Genomic DNA, 19,561 nt, shown 5'->3' on the forward strand with positions numbered 1-19,561 from the left:
AAAAAAGTTCCAGAATAACATTTTAAAGTGTAAAAATAAGAGCTTTATGGATGCTTCGACATTAACACCCCTTTCAGACTAATGGGATCTGTCCACACCTTTCTGAGCCCTATGCTCCTTCTCCATGACCATTTATAAATCTTTTGGACCTGAGAATTTCTGCTGCACACTGTGAGGCAGGATCTTTCTCACAGAGCTGTGGGGGAGTGGTTCAAGTTTAAAAACATTTTCACCATTCTAAAGAAACCTCTTCGCACAAGTTCAAATGCACATACGTACTCTGTCCCAGGGCCCAGACAAAAGCTGGGGGAAAAAGCTTATTAGGGTTCTTCTTCGGCAGCTTCCTAGGCTGCACATTCAGAACAAAACCACACAGACTACATTTATTTCACTTGTGCAATATTAGTTCTTTTTTAGCTTATAGCATTAAATAATTTAGGCAAAGATCTCTAAGTTTAAGGTTTCTGTTGTTGGTTACAGCACTAACTCTCGTGCAAGCTTTTACACATACTGACCCTGCCGATCTGTCTCAAAGTTGTTAGGGAAGAATCATTGCTGCAGTGAGTTCCTTACTGAAAATGTTGCGGAAAAGAAAACAGATTAAGTTAGTTGTTAAAAGTCTTAGTAAGCTGCAGTAATGGAGAACTAGCTTCAGTGTTTCTAAGCCAAGTAAATATAGATATGGAACTTCCGACATTCTGTGATTCAACAGCAAATTTAAGCAAGTTTATGAAGCTTTCTAGGGCAGTGCAGCCCTTTCTTCATCACTAAGCAAGCTACCAGACAAGCACCACTCAGTTCCAACTCTATTATAATTATTGGTTCACCTATGCAAATTACAGTGTAAGCTCAAAATTGTGCATGTCCACTTAAACAAAAGCAGGATGAAAATCAAGAGAAATTATATGGGAGAAACTTCAGATCCAGTCCACTTCCCTGAATTTGAGGTGTCACTTCTCTCTGCAGGTTAAGACAAAATTTTTGCTATAATTTGCATAACATTCTCTGTAGACATAATTTGGGGGAGTTTGTTCTGCTGAAGCCCTTTCCAATTAAGGTATTTAGTCATGTGAATTTCAACAATTTTTCTGTAAATTATGGAAATGAGTCAGAAAATATGACAACTGGTATCCAAAGGAGTGACAATACAACAGGAGTCTTTTGTATCTACAGCAACTGAACATATTTCTCCTTTAATGTTCTGGCAATAAAATAAAAAGGAGCTCTGCACAACATGGCCCACCAAACAAACAGAAGTCAGTTTAAATTAAATGAAAACAATTATTTCCCTACTTTTCCACTATTTCAGTCACAGTTAAGTGTGACAGTCACAGTCTTAACTAGTTAAGATAAATCGCAAGAGTTTCAGATCCTCAAAAGTATCTGCAGCAGAATTTGCAGACCAAGCCCACAGTCAGAAGTTAAACCACAGTAAATACAGAAGGCAAGAGAGAGTTTTCCAAGAGAAACTAGATTTAACTACATAAATGAGGTCTCATCAAAGAAGATAACCTTTGCCTGTAAATATTGAGGGATTTTAGCTTTAGAGAAAGGACAATGGGGAAAATTTAGACCTGGGAAGTTTGCTTGACGGAAGTGACATGGAGTGCTGATTTATAGAACTTGTCCTACTACCCAGAAAGGTCATAGTGATCACATTAATTATTTAAAAGAATAAAACCATAAATTTTTTTAAAGTTCTTAAGTTTGGGTTTTTTGCTAGCACTGCTTTGGTTAATAATACCAAAGATGATTCCAGTTAGAAGTGAAACCCCCAAATAATCAATTATCAAGCCAAATGTCCATCTAGCTGTTTTGTTTTTAAGTATCTATGACTAAAACTTGGTATAGCTTGAGAAGATGCCCTCTGGCATAGAAAGAGTGCAGTGACATAGGGTAAGGAGAATCATTTCATGAATTAGATCTTTAAAGTAGGTGAGATGAATCATAGCTGTCGATCACCTCCACTGATTATTGACCTCCTCCAGAGATTATTTTAAGGGCAGCTGAAGGTAATTAGCTTAAACATTGATGTCTGAGGCATCACAGACATCCATGGCACCAAAGATACCAGAATGGGCTCAGGCAATAGTGTGAAGACATAACCCCTCTGCAGAAGCAAAAAAAGCCAAGATAGCTCCCTCAAGGTTTATGATCTGAAACTCTGTCTTCTGCTGGGGCTGGAGCAAATAGCAGTCCTAAATTATGGAAGAATTCAGTGAGTCCAAAAATGTCTCCCTGTCCCCTTGCATAAATAATTAATTCATCAAAGGAACATGAGAACAGCCATAGATGGTAATACCAGAAGTTCATCTGTGCAAGAGTCCTGTCTCCAATAGGGAAAGTGGTGGCAATAATGTGGGAATGAATATACAAATAAGGCAAACATACAATTGCATTTCTCCTGGCATACCTTCCCAGCTTCCAGCAGTCTGCAGCCAAAATAGAGACAGTATCTCTTCTCTGAAACAGGCAATATCTCTTTTGTTTGCTCTTGGCTTTGCACCTTGTTTCTCGAAGATGAGAGCAGCAGAGTCTGTTGCAACCCTCTAAAAGGAGGAGAGGGCCTTCCCCTGCCTCAGAAACTACTCAGCCTGGTCCTGGGAAAGAGGTGTCCAGAGGTGGAAGGGAGTAAGAGCGAGGGGGTCTGCAAGGAGCAGAGTGCCTGCATTGCATGCAGAGACCACTGAGAGGGGCAGACAAAAGCAGGGCCACAGAGGTGATGGGTCCATCCTCATGCATACTAGAAGGAACTGCACAGAGTTCACAGCAGCTCAGCAACTCATTGAACTGACTGAAACCAAACCAAAGAGGAAAGACCTGCCCCACAGAAGAAGGAAGTAGGTTATAAATTGATTTTGTGTGTTCTTTCTGACCCAGTCACTTTGAGCATCCTCTATTTAAAAAAAAAAAAAAAATCTAGTTTGAATTTAAACAAAATCTTGCTTTATTTTACTTTTACAATTTTTTGTCTCTTTTGGGGGGATCTCATTATAGTTCAAAGCTCTAGACATGCCTGCCTAAAAGTTAAAGTCAAAATAGGAGCCAGGTACAATCCTCAAAGGGGCTTTACTTTCATCTTTTGTCATCTTTTCCCAGACGCTTTATCAATGCTTTATCAATAAAGTAAAATCCCATGGGGCTGAATGAGAGCACTGTAGAAATCTTAAAGTTTGCCATATCTGTTTATTTAAAGTCTCAGTACTAATCTTTCATTAACATAGATATTTCATAGAATTAGACTAAATAAATTGATGAACAGGTACAAGTAAACTGAATAGGAAAGTGTTCTGCATTTTAAAAGGCAGCTAAGTATGCAAATTTTATTATTTAAATTAAAATGTCAGTTCCCTCAAATTATATTAATGATTCCAAGTTCATAATGGAAAAATTGTATCAAGGCTGGGGACCGATAATTCTATAATCTTTCTAATTCACCCTACCAAATGCAATTAAAAGTTATTAGATTTCTAACACTTCAGCCTCTGTATAAAACATTATTCTGGTAGAAAATTAAACACTGAACTACAATCTGCTTTCATTTTTATGAGAAAAACATATTGAACGAATTTACCCAAACCATCAGAGTACAAGATGTACTGTATTTTAGGAAATTAATTTCGATACACTGGAGGACTAAAATCCATAGAGACTCAAAGTGGCACTACTTCAGTAATGATAAATAAGTGACAGCTATCATCAAGATAGTGGAATTTAGGAATCACCAATGAGATCTCAGTAGAAGTTTGCAGGTTCCATTAATTGTTAATAGAAATTATGTGTATGCTTTAATAACATTTATTCATTAATCTGACAGGTTTGCCATGAATACAGAACAGGGAGAAATTATACAGAACACACACAGCCCCTATTTACTTTCAAGGTTGCAGCTGAAGATCAGCTAGTGAATAAAAGAAACCTGCACTGCCAACCATGCCATTTGTTTTCATTTATTTTACTGACATAAAGTAGGACAAAAACCAATCATCAGTTATTAAGTTTCTTCTAGTATTGACTCCAACTGCTTTGCAGTTTTGAAAGAATATCTTACCAGGAGCATATGCAACCAGTGCTATGTGGTCTTTACTGACTGTGGCTTTTCAAAAACACTTATAGATGTTGAGTTTAATTCAAGAAATCCTACCTGGTTCAGTGCCCACTTATCTGAGACAGAAAAGTAAGGGTGAAAATTGATTTCTTAAATTACCACTGTGAACGCCTTCCTTATGTTCTTAGCCACTGTGACTTCAAATATCTTCAATTTCTGCATCTTCCTACACCTTAGTAATGTAGCACTTTTGCTGTTATAATACGTCAGTATACCTTTTATATTCTTAACAGCCAATAATCTTTACGGGCTGAAATCTTCCATTTCCATGGCAAATACTCTGGAACAGGGAAGCTGCCACAGCAGCTGTGGCACTGGCTGAAACGGGGAAGAAAGCCCGGCTGATGTGGCCCCTTTCCTAACCTCATACTGCTCCAGGGCACCAGGACTTCCACTGCATGCCAACAAGGTCTTTCTGGGTGTATCAACACTGTTCGATAACTGCTTAGCCCACGTCCACAGCAAGGTCCTGGTCCCCCAGAGTCCCCCTTGTGTAAGTGTTGCTTTGCTCCCAGACTCTTGCAGTGACCCAGCTTGTTTCATCTAAGATAAAAATAAACCAAGGTGCAGTTCTGGAGACAATTCATTTCAGGGATTACACCCAAACAGCATCATGGGTGAGTCTGGATCAGGTTTGGGTGTCTCTGCTCTGTACAGGTACTCCAACATTATGCCTGATGGCTTCATGCGCTCAAACTCCGTCACACGTACCACATAATGCAACATATGCCCTCAGCCTCATAATCTTGAAACACAGCTCTGCTAGGCTACAAAACTGCCCTCGCTGCAAACCTAAAAATTAACTAACCCATACATACAGTGTCAAGAGGAAGCACAGGGCCAATTACTGTGCTGTGGAGATACGGCCAGTCTGCTCTGAAGGGACAAGGTCTGAGCAGCGTGGACACAAGCCATCCTGCACCTCTGAGGCCTGAGGGCTGGGGATCAGTCCCTAGAACAAATGCATTTAGCAGCAAAACTATACCTATTAAAACACGTTGCTCCGGACACAGTAGCCCATATCCTCCCACTGGTGCCAGCAATACACACCACTGGTGCTTCCCTAGGTCCCAGCAGAGAGAAGCCTTCTGCTACTGGTACCTTTCTAAGCCAGTCAATACACCAGAAGTGTCAGCAGCGGATACGGAAAGTCTCATTTACAACTTGATCACCATTGTACCACTATAACTAGGTCTATATTGTGCATAACAAAAATGGACTTCAAAATGGTATCTGTGTATATGACGATTCAATCAATGGTTTATTGATTATGAGTTATTCCTCTTCCAGACTGTTGCATCTTTCAGCCACTGGGATGGATGTACACAGTGGAGGAATTCAGATTGCATGAAAAAACATAAATCTGAAATTTCACAACTTTCAAGTGCACAGCAGCCAAAATAATATTTTAAACTTTTTATAGGGCAATGCACAGGTAGGTTTTATCACTGTCCTTCAGTTAAATGTGAGCTTTAATTTGGTTCTGTTTTCAGGATATGCAGAGCCTGTCCTCATACAGTATACAACTAGCTGTATAAAAGCCTGCACGTATAGGTCTATACATAGAAAGTGTGCATACAGCTACTTTCATTTCATACATATACAGTGTCTTCCTGATTTTATTTTGGGAAATTATTTATTCTGGTGATAAAGTAAGGCAGACTGGAAGTTATACAAAGAGTTATCTATATTTAAGAAGTAACGCCAGACTTCTTTTTTGTTCTTCCATGGAGTGATTATTTTCTGATCTTTATAATGCATCTTGGTCATTCACTCAAACCTACAGTGCAATGATGCCAAGGTCAAATTTGCTCATTCTGTAATGTTTAGCCAGCTAGTTAGTATTAGGAAGTCAGAAAAATGAAGTCATGAGCACTCTCTGTTGTTCCTCCTGGGGTGACTGGGACATGACGGCATTTTGAAAACTTGTTCTGAGAAACTGCTGTTCTGATTAACCTGGTGGGATTGCAAGGCCAGACACATATGGAAAATGGCTTTCTGAAAAGATCCAGACTCAGAAAAATATTACTGTTTTTTTCGGGAAGGTTGTTTGTTTTACTTAGATAGAACAAAACTATGAAACTTACCAAGATCTAGGTAGATGCCTGGAACAAATGAGTTGAGAAAAAACATAAGAATAACACATCCCAGCACAGTCAGGCATTTGATGAGAAGAATTTTGTCTGTTATTCTGTGCTGTAGGCAGGGAGAAAAAAATGAGTAACTGTATTAAAGAAGGAGTTATCTATTATGCATAGAGTTCACAAAAGCACGTGTGAAGTGCAGACTTCTGTTCCTGTATTCTATTTTCCTCTTCAACATAAAAGATAGAAATATTTAAATTGAAGCATTTCATGCATACCTATAGAAAACATAAATATGTGGCCCAATGTAATCTAAGAGATACAAGTAGCTAGCACCTGCTGCATACATTCAGCTGTGTTCAGCTACACCCATCACAACTTCATTTCAGTAGAAGTAGGGTTGAAATGCAATTCCTACTACAGGGGGCACTCCGGGCACTCCATGGTTTCATGACCCTGGACAAAATCACCCTTTTTTGCACATATGCTCTGAAAACCTATAAACTAGCCTAGAGGTCAGATCTTTCATGCCTCCTGTACAACTCTCAAGGACACGCCAAGCCCATAATCTCTATGCAGCTTCTACATGCCCGTGCCCAGCTCCTGCATGCCTGTGCCGATCTCCTCATGCTCTCACCCTCAGACCCAGCGTTTTCCATCGTGACTCTACTTCTCTGCTCTGATCTCACTTTTGCCACCAACCCAGGGAATCACCTTCTCCCAGCGTGAGTCCCTCGTTTCACATAGTTTAAAGCTCTACTAAAGTACAAGTAAGTCTCTCTTCTTTAAGAAGTTTGTCTTTTATGCAATGCCTTGAAAAAGGTGTAAAACCTAATAAGAAATCCTGTTGGTTTTGTTCTGGTTTGGTGTGACACATAGGACACTGATGTCCCAGTCAAGGACTTGAGCTCCCAAACACAGGCCTGGATTCATTAGTGATGCCAGTGAGGTGGAGAGGATGTGACATTTAGACAATTAAATTTAGGTTAAATTAATCCCACTACAGAGTTTACATCTCATCAGACCCAGCTTCAGCATAAAGACTTAGCCGGTGTTAATGTGTGCACAGCAAAGAGAACAGGATTTATCCAAGTGGGTTATCCCTACTTGGATAATAAAGCAGGCATGTCACAGACAGTGTAGTAAATTAGAGTTGGTATTTGGTACATCAGCAGCAGTGTACTCTATCGTCATGCATCATGGTTATAAACAACCTATTGACACCTTCTGAGTCTTTCTGGCCATGGATTAAAAATTTAAGAAAACACAGCTGAATCATTTATTGATCCTTTAAATGATATTTTTCTGAGGAACAAATGTATAAAACCTAACAAAACCTCACAATGTGGTTCAGTAACCCTGTCCCACTGAAGTCAGCCAGCCTGCCTGCCAGCTTTTCTGCTATCATGAGAGTTATTACATAAAGCACCCTCTCTGTATAAAGGCATAGGTCTGCTTACACGGATACTGAGAAAAACTGCCATCTACTTACTTTTTTCTGGAGTTCTTGAATATTTGTTTCCCAGTTTTTATCTTCTTGTGAAATTTGCCTGAAAGAAAATAACACCTGCTTTTTTCCAGAGTGAAATTAGAGCTCTGCGCCAAGAGTGTTGGAATAAATCCCTCTCATCACAAATAGATCACCCTTTCCCCCGTATGGAGTAACTCATACCACAAAGGATTCGTGGCTTTCTTATGGCCAGCAGCAAAATTCCCATGAGCATTCACTTAAGACTCCACTTTTGTAACACGCTCCACTAATACCCAAACCCTTCGGTTCATGAAGAGTGCCACAGGCTTGGAAGGAGCTAGCCTCCAAAGTACGGACCTCAGTATAGGATCTGGCTGTATGCAATATGTAGTTCCCTTAGTAGTTTCAGGAGTTGATGTGTGCCCTGCTGCGATAAAACAAGGGTCGTTTGCTAACATCAACAAGTCAGAACACATATATTTTACATTTGCATTTTATAATGAAGTTTTTGAGATCTGAATAACTTCATTATGTTATCAGCATAGTCAGCCCTCCAGCAAAAAGCCTTGGGGTTTGCAGTTCAGGAGGGCTGTTGTTAATGCTAATGAATTTTTACATTGCTGTAAATGTACTGTGCTGGAGGAGTCCTGATTTTCAGGATTAAATACGCAATTTTTATTTATATTTCAGAAGAGTCGTCTTTAAAGTGTCATAAAGTCTAATGATCTGTTACAATCTTTAAAAAAGGAGGCGATATTAGCAGCCTTTTTTGTCTTTAAGTATTAATACTGTCACTCCATTCAAAGTGCACAATATCAGCAAAAAATTATATAAACAAAAGTCATCTAATTACTGGAATAATTTAAGAAATCATATTTACATGTCCTTGCTCATACTGCCTATTTAACATGTTTATTAATGAAAAAGAATTATTTCAGTTTTACTTTAGTCAATTCACTTTCAGAGTATTTATCAGTGCTATTCTCAGTCATCAAATTCCATAGCATAACAGCTGGTTTTGCCAGAATGTAAACAAAATAAGGTTAGCATTTTTGTTAGTCCTAGTTTATATAAACTTCTTTTCTATACATGAACAGCTAATTGTGTTTGCGCTCAGGTTCACACTGAAGATTCGATTATGAAATAATTTTAAAACGCATCAGTTCACTGGTGACGTATTTCTCAAACTCAACAGTTCACTGAAGAACACTTGAATTTTTCAGTAAAAAAATAAATTATAGCATTTACTACGCTGAAGCCACTATTGCAAGGTAAAGTCTAATGACATATTTGTGATCTTTTTAAACCAAAAACCTGAAATTTCTAGGCCTTTAAATTTGGGTCATATTGATATATATTTTCCAGGCCTTACACATCAGTTTTGTCCTAAAATAATTTGTGTTTTACTGAGGCTGAGGGTGGCTCTTCATACCTGCCCCAACACCCGTCTGATCAAAAGACAACTACAAGTATAGGTCTCATCCCAGTGAAGATGCCTGAAAGCCTTCCCTTTCAGCTCTGCCTAAAATTACTAGGTACGAGCCCTTGGCTGGTTGAAGCAAACAGAAATGTTACCACTGATGTTAGCAAAGCCACGCTATCATTCCTGGCTGTAGACTGAGACGAGCAGGAGCTCCCTGCCAGTCCAACAAACTGCCTGTGCCTGCAGCTTGTCCCCGCCGAGGGTCGGAGCAGGGGAGGTGGGGCACGCTGGTCCCCACTCACCTGTGAAACGTCCTCAGCTTCTTCCTCAGGAGCATCTCCAGAGTCAGCACCTTCTGCATCAAGAGGTATTTCACGGCAGTCTCCTCTCTGCTGGCCGGGTTAATGCGCTGTGCGGTCAGTCTCCAAACATAGATCTCATGTTTCAGCTCTAAAAAGAAGCAAAATTGCTTATCTTAGAGACAGTATAATGGGTATGAAACCAGAGACGCACAAAATATGTGTAACGTGCCCTGGACTCAAAGCTGTTCAAATTATTGGAATGGTTTCCCAACAATTTTCCACTTAGGAAGCTGCTTTTACCATTCATTTTGCAGAGCTGAAGGGAAGGAAAAATAAATAGAAATTTTTCAAAATTTTAAATAAATTAATCTCAAAGTCCTTTTCCAAAGAAAAAGAAGTACCATCTTCAAACGCTTGCAAATGCCTTCCACAAGCTTTAGTGCAAAAATTGTAGCATGTTCTTTTTTCATCACAAGATAAACTGCCAATATACGTTATTATGCTGCTAACAAGATACTAGTCACTTTGTAGTTAGGAATTACAGTAGATGCTCCTTCACTGTATTCAGAATGGACATGTTTCCATTCACTGTATGTTCATACAAGCAATTTTATCAATGTAAGGTAAAACTGAAATTTAGCACTGTCTTATGGAATATCGTTTAATAACATTTTAAAGGTTTCCTAAGAGGGCTTAATTCTTAGGCACTGAAAAAATCCATAAACATAGCTACCATCAGCTGCATGCTGACCTGAATGATACCTGATCCTGTGTAAGTTCAGACAGACTGATTAACACTTGAAATAAGCTGTATTTTCCAGTATTGTCAAGGCCATGGAGAATCACCAAAAAGCATGTGTTCCTGTTCAGGAAGGACCTTAGACTGGGCATGCCAAAAAAAAGCTTTGGATTTTCCAGGAAATCACTAAAGAAATAAAAGCAGAATATTCATTCAGAAACTGTCTGTGCAAATGCTTCCTGATGAAGCAACAGGATGTTTCCTCATCCTTCTTTTCTGTTCCCCTCAAATTTCATGTTGTCGAAGACAATGTGTCAAGAATTCAAGGTTTTATATCTTAAGATCCCTGTTCAATCAGCAAATTGTTCTTATCCTAAGAAATCAATGTGGAAGTCTTTGCACCATGTATAAAAACTATATGCATTATTTATAAAAAAATAAATTATATGATAACATAAGAAATATTTAAACACATTTTGATGTAGGCAGTGATATTAACATTTACTGCTGCAAATTGCTAGTGGTTCACAGTATCTACTATCAAAAAGAGTACTAAGCGTGTTTAATTCCCCTCCTTCCTTTGTGACCAAGTATTTATAATCGTAATACAGAGTGAACCATGTAAAGATTGACCATAAGAGGTAATTAGACTTGACAGAACTCAAACATTTAAGAGCAAAAGTAAGCGTGTCCAGAGCCTGCATAGTTGACACAAAAAAGGGATCTGAACAGCAATTGACTCACATTTTGTATGGTTCATGTCTATAGATGAGCACACATCCATGAACATGGTAATCTTTGCCTAAGCTTTACAATGCAAGACCAGAAATGTAAATTCACACTATCTAAAGTCCAATGACTATCCCAGGTTATTAAACAACTAGTGCTCAGCTAAATCTTTTCTTCCAAGAAGGGATTCATACCTGAACCACAGATATCAGAGGTGCAGAATCTACCACTTTCCTTTGTAATACATTTGGTGATTCTTGCTAGGAGTATAATCTGACACTAAATTATATTAGAACATGGATAGGTCCTGCTTATCAAAGGATCCACATGACTTTGTGTGGAGACCCTGTCCTGGCCATCGTTTACTTTTCCATCAACATTTGTGACACACACAAATATATCAGCAGTGATTTTCCATTCTCTTCCAGAATATAAACAAGAAAGTGACAGAGCTTTAGGCCACAGCTGATCTTCTGCTCCCCACAGGAAAAAAAAAACCAACCAAACCAACTCTTTTTGAGGATTAGAGTGGATGGGAGCTGTGCAAAAACCCCATATTTTAAACCACAGAAATGGTGACATTTTTTCTTTAATAAGATGGCAAGATAAAATTTTAAGTCTCTGAATTTGCATAGTAATTTCTGAAAGAAACTAGTGACCACATGTTTGGAGTCCGTTTCAGCTCCACAGTTTCTGGTCAATGGGGCAACAAGCTATTTCAATTGGCAACTTCTTCCTCATAACATCCACTTTGAAACTGGTCTGAAATCGTGAGCTGGGAAGTTATTCCTTCCTATGTAGATAAGCAAGACTAGATGGAGAAAAGTTGGAACATGGCTTTCTTGCACACTCTCCTGTGCAACTTCCCAGGCAAAACCTTTTTCTTTGAAAAAGTTTCCTGAGCCCTTTGGGGTAAAAGAAATATTTCTATGATCCTACATGCTGCCCTAGAATGAACGAGATGATAGAAACTTTTGTATTTAATTTAAGCAAGTGAAGGGGGAGAATCCACTCAGCAGGTGAACAGTCCTTTCTGTACCGCTTTCTCATTCAATTTTCAAGTCAATTGGACTGTGGCTCTGAAACTGTCTCTCATCATCAGTCCAAGAGAAAGAGTGTGGTTTTGTCTTTTTCTCTGGCAAATGCTCACTATCCAGTTTGCTATCCTGCTTGCCAATAGCTTGTCTTTGCTGCAACACCTTTTTCTGATCGTGTCTGTTCATCCTGGCATAGCATTTCCCCCCATCCTTTCCAAGTGAAATTTCACCAAGGGTTTTGCTGATGGAGGAAAGTTGAATCTTTCATCGTCTAACTGAGATGCAGATCCCCAGCAGGTATTTTCATACAAGGAATCTTTTTCTTCTCTCCTTCAGAAAGGGGCAGCTAGCATCACTGTATCTGTGCCACAAACAAACCCGCAGAGCGGAAAGCAGCACGACTTGCGTTGCACATTCCTGTTCCATGTCTGAAGTGCCGTGGGGCTAATCTCCCGGTTCAGCAAGGTCAGCCTGGTGCTTTCTGGTCTATGTTAAAAAATCTACACGTGTTTTCACATGGCTTTGATCTTGCCTTTATGTACAGCAAGTGCATGCTTGATTTTTCAGTCATTAGTTTTCTAAACATCCCAAAGGTGTGAACATCCAACCTGCTGTGGAATTTACTTCAGAGTAAAATGTCCTTTGAAAATCAGAACAGTCAATATATCTTTTATACTGCGACTCCTGTTGCAGTAACAATTTGTGAAGAGGTTTTCTAGGTCATCCCACAGAATGTTTCTCCTATTTCTCTCTCATGCACACTCTTATTGTAATAGCCCATTGTGGCATCAAGTGATACACATGTATTAACAGTATTTTTTGTTTTGAAGGAAATATAATGCAGGACCCTGAGGTCAGTGAGAACACTGAACATGGCCGATAACCTTTGGGCCTTTCTATACTTCTCCCATTTCAGGTCTGCAAACCCATTTAGGCAGCAACCCCTAGAGTTTGGGAACATCTGGTATTTTATGACATACTATGTTACACATGGACAAGGGTTTAATACAGCTGCAGGGTCTTATCAATCACTTTGAAATTATGGCTAAGGCAGCATAAGGGCAGCGTTTGGCTGCCCCTGAACGGGAAGGTCTCACACCCCGTTTCCCCGTGTCCATAAGTTCCTGTCCCCTCCTCAGATGGGATCTAATGGTCATGTTACACCAGGGCAAGCCCACCCCACTCACTCGTCCAACAAAACCCAATCTACAGGGTTTTCGCAGGGTTAGCTTCATGGTGGATCAGCCTACTAACCAATTTATCCTACCACTGCTAGGTCTATTGCTAATAATTGAAACGGTATATATGTGTGGCATGTACCTTTCATGGCAGTTTATCATTAAAGCAGCTAAATTAACATTTAACTGCAACTGTAGTAGCAGTAGTTGAAGTGATAGAAACAAAGCAAAGTTTAGCATGCAGTGCTCTGGAGTAAAAGAAGACAGGAGAGCTGCAGCTCAGTCAGAGAATTCAGCCCATTATGATACTAAAATCTTTGTGAACATAGTACATTCATAAAGCCCACAAGGCACCACAATACACCTAGCATTATTATTTCACAAAAAATTTCTTTTTTTTTCTTTTTTCTTTTTTTTTTTTTCCCCAGAAAGTCCATTTCCAACAAGAAAAGAATAATTTTTGGCTTAGTTCTAGGATCAAATACAGGATCAGCAAACATGTAAACCCTATGCTGCTAATCTGTTCTGGTTTTGTCATTTATCATATTTTGCAATGGAGACCACATATATGACATCCTGGACCCATTGAATTTAATGGAGTTTCAGCTACCGACCTGAGCTATTTTAGAAAACATTGTTTCATTTAAAAATGCATATTCTTTCTGCAATCCGATGATTAATAGATTGATTTTCACTTAGAGTAATCACACATTCCCTCCCACTTGACTGCCGATAACAAAGAAGACATCCTCAAAAACTGAGTGTAATTAATTCCCAGTCTCAGAATCTGAAAAGGCCAGTCTTGTTAATTGAAGATACTCAGAGGAGCATGACCAATCTTGATGAGATTATAAGAATTATCATAAAATGGCAATTTTTAACTTGCAAGTGCACTAAATACATTAACTACCTTTTTGCAAGCAACACAAGTTTGCACTGCTGGACTGTGACTAACAACATGCAAAACATGTTTCCCTGAACGTGGGGGGGGATTCTCCACATGCTATTGTAGCTTAACTATTTTCAGTAAAGCAATTATTTTTCTTAGCTAAATTCTCAGAACAAGAATACTTCTGTTTAAATGTTAACTGAAAAGCAAATTAAGTACCATGAATTATAGCTTAATCTAGTCATAGTAATATCTATAACTTTTAGTAATCTTTTAAATCCCTGATATTATGTAATTAATCCTCTAAGCATTATTAGACAGTAAGTAAGTGTCACCTCCATTTTAGAAGCACAGAAATTAAGTCAAAAAGGTGAAACCCAAGTGTAGAAAGAATTCACCTCGAGGCATATTCCAGCTCAACAAGTCATGCCTCTCTCCTAGAGGCAGCACCCCTTAACAGGACACAAGCATAAAGCTCTAATTCTGAAAAAAACAAGGGCCTGAAATGTTCTTGTATTTATTCCTTTGAGTAGTCCAGTTCATCAATAGTGGATAAAGGTAAGCAGAGGCATAAACATTGCAGGGTCTTCAAAACTGCAACAAAACACACTTTGCCTTATTCAGCCAAATACTTGCAAAGGAACGCAAGAAATCTGCACAATGCTGCATAAAGCAATACAGAGCATTTATATAAGCTTTTCAACTCAAAGTCCAACAGCTGGGGCCCCATTTGGTCAGAGAGGCACCTAATGCCAGTTCGGTTGCCCAGCATGGGATTGCATCCATGGCACAGGACTTCCAGGACATCCTCATCCCTGCAGCAAAGCAGCTGGAGCCTGGGCAGAAAACCGCAAAGCTCAGAGGGTGCCACACACCTAAGTCACCTCCCAGGAGTCATCTTCTGGGCAAGCTGGGGCAGGCTGCAGCAGCCCCAGGAGTTAGGCTGTTCAGAAAGCTGCAAAACAGCAAATATCTTTCTCCTTCAAAATCTAACTGGAATTTTTCCTCACTGTGCTTTGGGTTTCCCCCTGCAATTTTAGCTACTGAAAGGATCTACAACACTACAAGCCTACCCCTGCATTTTATAAGGGAATAGTCAATTTGATACCTCTATGATGGTCATATAACACTCAGACGGAGTAATCTGCAGATATTAAAGAGGGTTAGATCTCTCATAACGATTCAGGATGACATACATTACCCTTCAGTTGGTTTGTCCCTGAACGAGGGATGGGATCTCTCTCAGGTGATACAGGCTCTGTTCTCATCTCTGGGTAAGTCAGAGCCACAAAGTTATTTCAGTCCTTATGGTCTTGCCCCTTACTTTCCTCTACGGCAATTCCCCATCTTTTAAAAGCAAGAATCTGAGTATATTTAGGTTTCACGTGTGCTCATTAGCACTTGCCTAATGTGATCACAATACTCTGTGTACAATTCTGTTACACTGAGAATGGCACAGGGTCATGGGAAGTAGAGTCACATATTTTGAGCATTCATTTATCTAAAATTCCAGTGTAGTTTGTTTCAGAAAAATTTCATCAGGTTTGCAATCTCGAAAAATAATTCCAGTTTACTTGCTATCAAAAAGTTGTAACTCAGACTGCCAGACTTACCAATGAAAAACAATTTAACCCATGTTTTCCATTAAAGTACAAGTCTCACAATTAAAAAAATCTCTGTTCAATTCACTATCTTTTGCTCAAAAGTGAATAGATACATTCCAATCATAAAACATTTTGCACCAAACATAACTACTGCTGAGGTCCTTTCAACACAAGGCGGGGGGGGGGGGGAGGGGCGGGGAAGTGCTGCAAGCAACCACTTAAAGATGGCATTCCCAAAGTCCTATTAAGGAAAAAAGAATCACGAAAAGGTACAGCCTCAAGAGGACAACTCTCATAAACCAAAGGATGGTTGGATCTAATCTCATGCTCTCATCTAATGCTTTTAATAGGACAAAATTGAGAGCAAAATAATGAAGCACACTTCAGATTCACCATATCTTTTAGCAACTGGTTTAAATGTAAAAATGGTGACTAATAAGTTCAGCTCATTTTGATAAATAAAAATGGCAGGAATAATTTAAAAATCTGTGAAGGTTACACTTTTATTTGAAACATCATCACAGTGAAAGCTCTGTGCAGCAAACAGATACAGAGCATGTGTTAAATTAACCTAAATTTTTCTCTTGAGCTCTGTATATCAGGAAAATCTTATGAGTTTCAGAGCCACCAGAGTAAAGCAAAAAATTTTATCATAGCTTCACCAAAACACTGTTAATGAAAAGGACAGGTCTTGCCAACCAGTGTATATCTGTACAATCATTTCACAGTTGTGGTATTGTCGTGGTTTAACTCCAGCCGGCAGCTAAGCACCATGCAGCTGCTCGCTCACTGCCTCCCCACCCCTGGGATGGGGGAGAGAATCAGGAAAAAAAACCTCGTGAGTTGAGATAAAGACAGTTTAATAGGACAGAAAGGAATGAAAAACAATGATAATGATAATAATAATATGACAATAGTAATACTAAAAGAATTAAACTATACAAAGCAAGTGGTGCACAATGCAATTGCTCACCATTGCCCAGTTGACTGATGCCCAGTTAGTTCCCGAGCCGCAATCTGCCCCTCCCGGCTAACTCCCCCAGTTTATATACTGGGCATGATGTCATACGGTATGGAATAGCTCTTTGGCCAGTTTGGGTCAGCTGTCCTGGCGGTGTCCCCTCCCAGCTTCTTGTGCCCCTCCAGCCTTCTTGCTGGCTGGGCATGAGAAGCTGAAAAATCCTTGACTTAGTATAAACACTACTTAGCAACAACTGAAAACATCAGTGTGTTATCAACATTATTTTCCTACTAAATCCAAAACACTGCACTATAGCAGCTACTAGAAGAAAATTAACTCTGTCCTAGCTGAAACCACAACAGGTATGTATACAAAAATTAAGGGGGACACGTGCTGTAAAAGAAACAGGAGGTATCACTTCCTAAGTTTTTACCTGCCATCAGTGATTTTTCTGTACTGATTCCTTCCATAAAAAATGTGTATAATAAATTGTGAAGTGCTGCTCTATTGATTCAAAATGCCACTGTATTATACTTTCTTTCTGCATAAGGCAGGTAAGGTAATATTACAGCTGCCTTCTTGTGATGGCTACATTATCAATGCACCAAGCAAATAACACAAGATTGCCATATTTCCCTTATTCTGCAATGTCAGAATACTATTTTTATCATCTGAAAACAAGAAAAGACAGATCAACATTTTCCTCTTTCCAAGGGGAATACTCCATTAACTCTAAAGCAGTACAAAGGACTTATAGAGGATTTTAAACATAAAATGATCTAAAATGTTTAAAAATATAAAAATCTTGAATCTGTGTAAATAACTACACATATTTTTATTCCTGATCATTAGAAGAGCTATTGAAGGTGCAAATAATAAAAGACAGATTTTTTTTTTTTTTTTTTTTTTTGTATTTTCAAACATAAAAGCATGACCCTGGTGGATCTGATGTATTATCCAAAAAGAAGTATACACAAAGTCTGCAGGACTACCTAGTTCCTTTGAGACTGGAAGTCTTACGGTTCTTTAAAATAAAAGTCACAATATGTACCAGAAAGATACAGTCTTAGATCCCAAGACAAGTTGTAAGAAAGCTGCATCTTTTAGTTTAGCATCCACAGTAGGAGAGTTAAAATGTTAACTATTCATTGTTAATATATACAACTGGATTGCAGAGAAGAGGAAAAAAAAAACCAAAAAAGTTTTCCTGTTCCACATTGTTCTTCAAGATTTAAAAATGCTTCCCACATATTTCCATGAATTTAGCATCTTGGGCAAGGACAGTAGAGCGCAATGCATATTGCAAAACTGCTGTCCAGCTTGAGCTTGGAGTTGAATGTTTGCAAATATCTTGAAATATTCCTTTCTTTGCACATTATTCTCTGCATAATCTGCCTGCTGATTTCCTCACCTGAACCAACTTTCAAGTGAGGGCAGCCCACTACTTTCAACGTTACTTTAAAATACCAATAGTGCTTTACTGACAGTTAGTAAAGTATCTACATAGGTACAGATGCACCTCAGGATTGAGATTTGTTGATGTACTTAATCCAGCTAGATACTTGATGTGCCTCTCACTGATTCTAGCAAGAAAAGATTCCTATGGTTACAAATACGTTACCAACTAAAATAGTGCCAAGGACTGTTCTCTGACCCCAAGCAGCACACATAGCTGTACTGATGCTACATAACACCTTACTCTGGGTCCCCTCTGTGCCCCTGCGGTGTCCTTGTGGCCCTGGACATTATTATTATTTTATGTGGGCTTTTTTCAATTCAAATTGTCTGAAGGAGCATTGGGGTGGTCTTGCAAGTCATAACAGTAGTTATTCCCCAGCATTAAACCGAAAGGTTGTACGTTACGCTGCAGGGCATGGCATGAGGGCACACACCGCTGTGAGAGGATGCAGAGGCCACCCAGACATAGCATGCCTTGAGAAAAAAACAAAACTGCTAACCCTTTAACCACGGCCACCTGCCCTGGGGATCATTCCCGCAAGCAGGTATCTCGGAGCTGCGACAGGCAAGGGGGTTCACATGGACAAAATAATAATGACAGCACTGAGCTCTGCCTTCTGTTCAGCTACAATTACAGTTGACGATGCCTGTGCTTGGTCAATCGCATGCAGCACAAAGTACGGTAGCAGATGTTTGTAGTCACTGTACGACACAGAGAGGGAAACTCACCAGACATTAAGTGCTAAACGAGTTTTTCAGTCTTAACTTGTTTTCTCTCTTGACCATCCCCTTAGCTCTGCCATTCTTAGCACAGTTTCATGCAAAATGAGGCCCGATGTAAGCAGTACGTACTCTAAGTCCAGGAACAATGCCTGGACATCTTGCGGGCAGCACAGTCCTATCGGTTGCACATGTCTGACAACCCTCAATTATCGCTCCCCTACTTCTTTCCTCTTCTACACTTTCTACTTTTTCACTGCTGGTTTTGTACCTCTTTTTTCCCCTCCTCCTCTCCTTTTTCGTCTCTTAGAGAAGCAGCTGTAAAGCTCCACATGGAAGAAAGAAACAGATTTGCTCACTCATCTGGTTACCACATTTCACATTGTGGGAAACAGCACGGTGTTTTTCACACATTAAGCACTTTACACGTGACTATGATTAATTAGGATTTTCCTTCTGTTGTCAGCTTTACATACTGACTATGACACTACCATAGCAGTGTTCACCCAGCTGCTGCAGACAGTGAGCTACTCCAGCGGGAACAATGTGCTCCCCCCTCTCCTGGCATCACCACTCCTGCTTCAATGGTGGGTCTCTCTTTCAGCCAGCAAAACAATCAGAAACTGGAGCAAGCAACACAGGAGAAATGGGGAGCTGGTGCCAAATAAGTTGTTGTGCTAAGAGAAAGTTCTTCCTCTTTGGCAAAAATAGCAATAATACTACTTGTCACCAGACCATGTGCCACCCACTGTCCTGGGGACAGCAACCTTCCCAAACACTGAGGTCCACATCTCCCCAGCTTGGTAGTTGAGACATAATAATGTATTGTCACGCTTCCCAGGGACTAAATAATGTATT

The 19,561-nt window shown here is 39.5% G+C and overlaps 1 protein-coding gene across 1 annotated transcript in view; it reads right to left on the bottom strand.

Annotated features, from left to right (window-relative positions):
• The window catches only part of OCA2 (OCA2 melanosomal transmembrane protein), a 182,683-nt gene that overhangs the window by 86,016 nt on the left and 77,106 nt on the right, over positions 1 to 19,561 (bottom strand). Inside the window, exons 15-17 of the mRNA XM_050910147.1 lie at positions 9,389 to 9,536; positions 7,685 to 7,742; positions 6,196 to 6,304 (exon numbers count right to left, since the gene is read on the bottom strand). Of these exons, the coding sequence (XP_050766104.1) occupies positions 6,196 to 6,304; positions 7,685 to 7,742; positions 9,389 to 9,536 (315 nt within the window). The remainder of the gene's footprint in view (positions 1 to 6,195; positions 6,305 to 7,684; positions 7,743 to 9,388; positions 9,537 to 19,561) is intronic.

The sequence above is a fragment of the Gymnogyps californianus genome, chromosome 1, assembly GCF_018139145.2.
Source record: "Gymnogyps californianus isolate 813 chromosome 1, ASM1813914v2, whole genome shotgun sequence".
In the NCBI taxonomy this organism is placed as follows: Eukaryota; Metazoa; Chordata; class Aves; order Accipitriformes; family Cathartidae; genus Gymnogyps; species Gymnogyps californianus.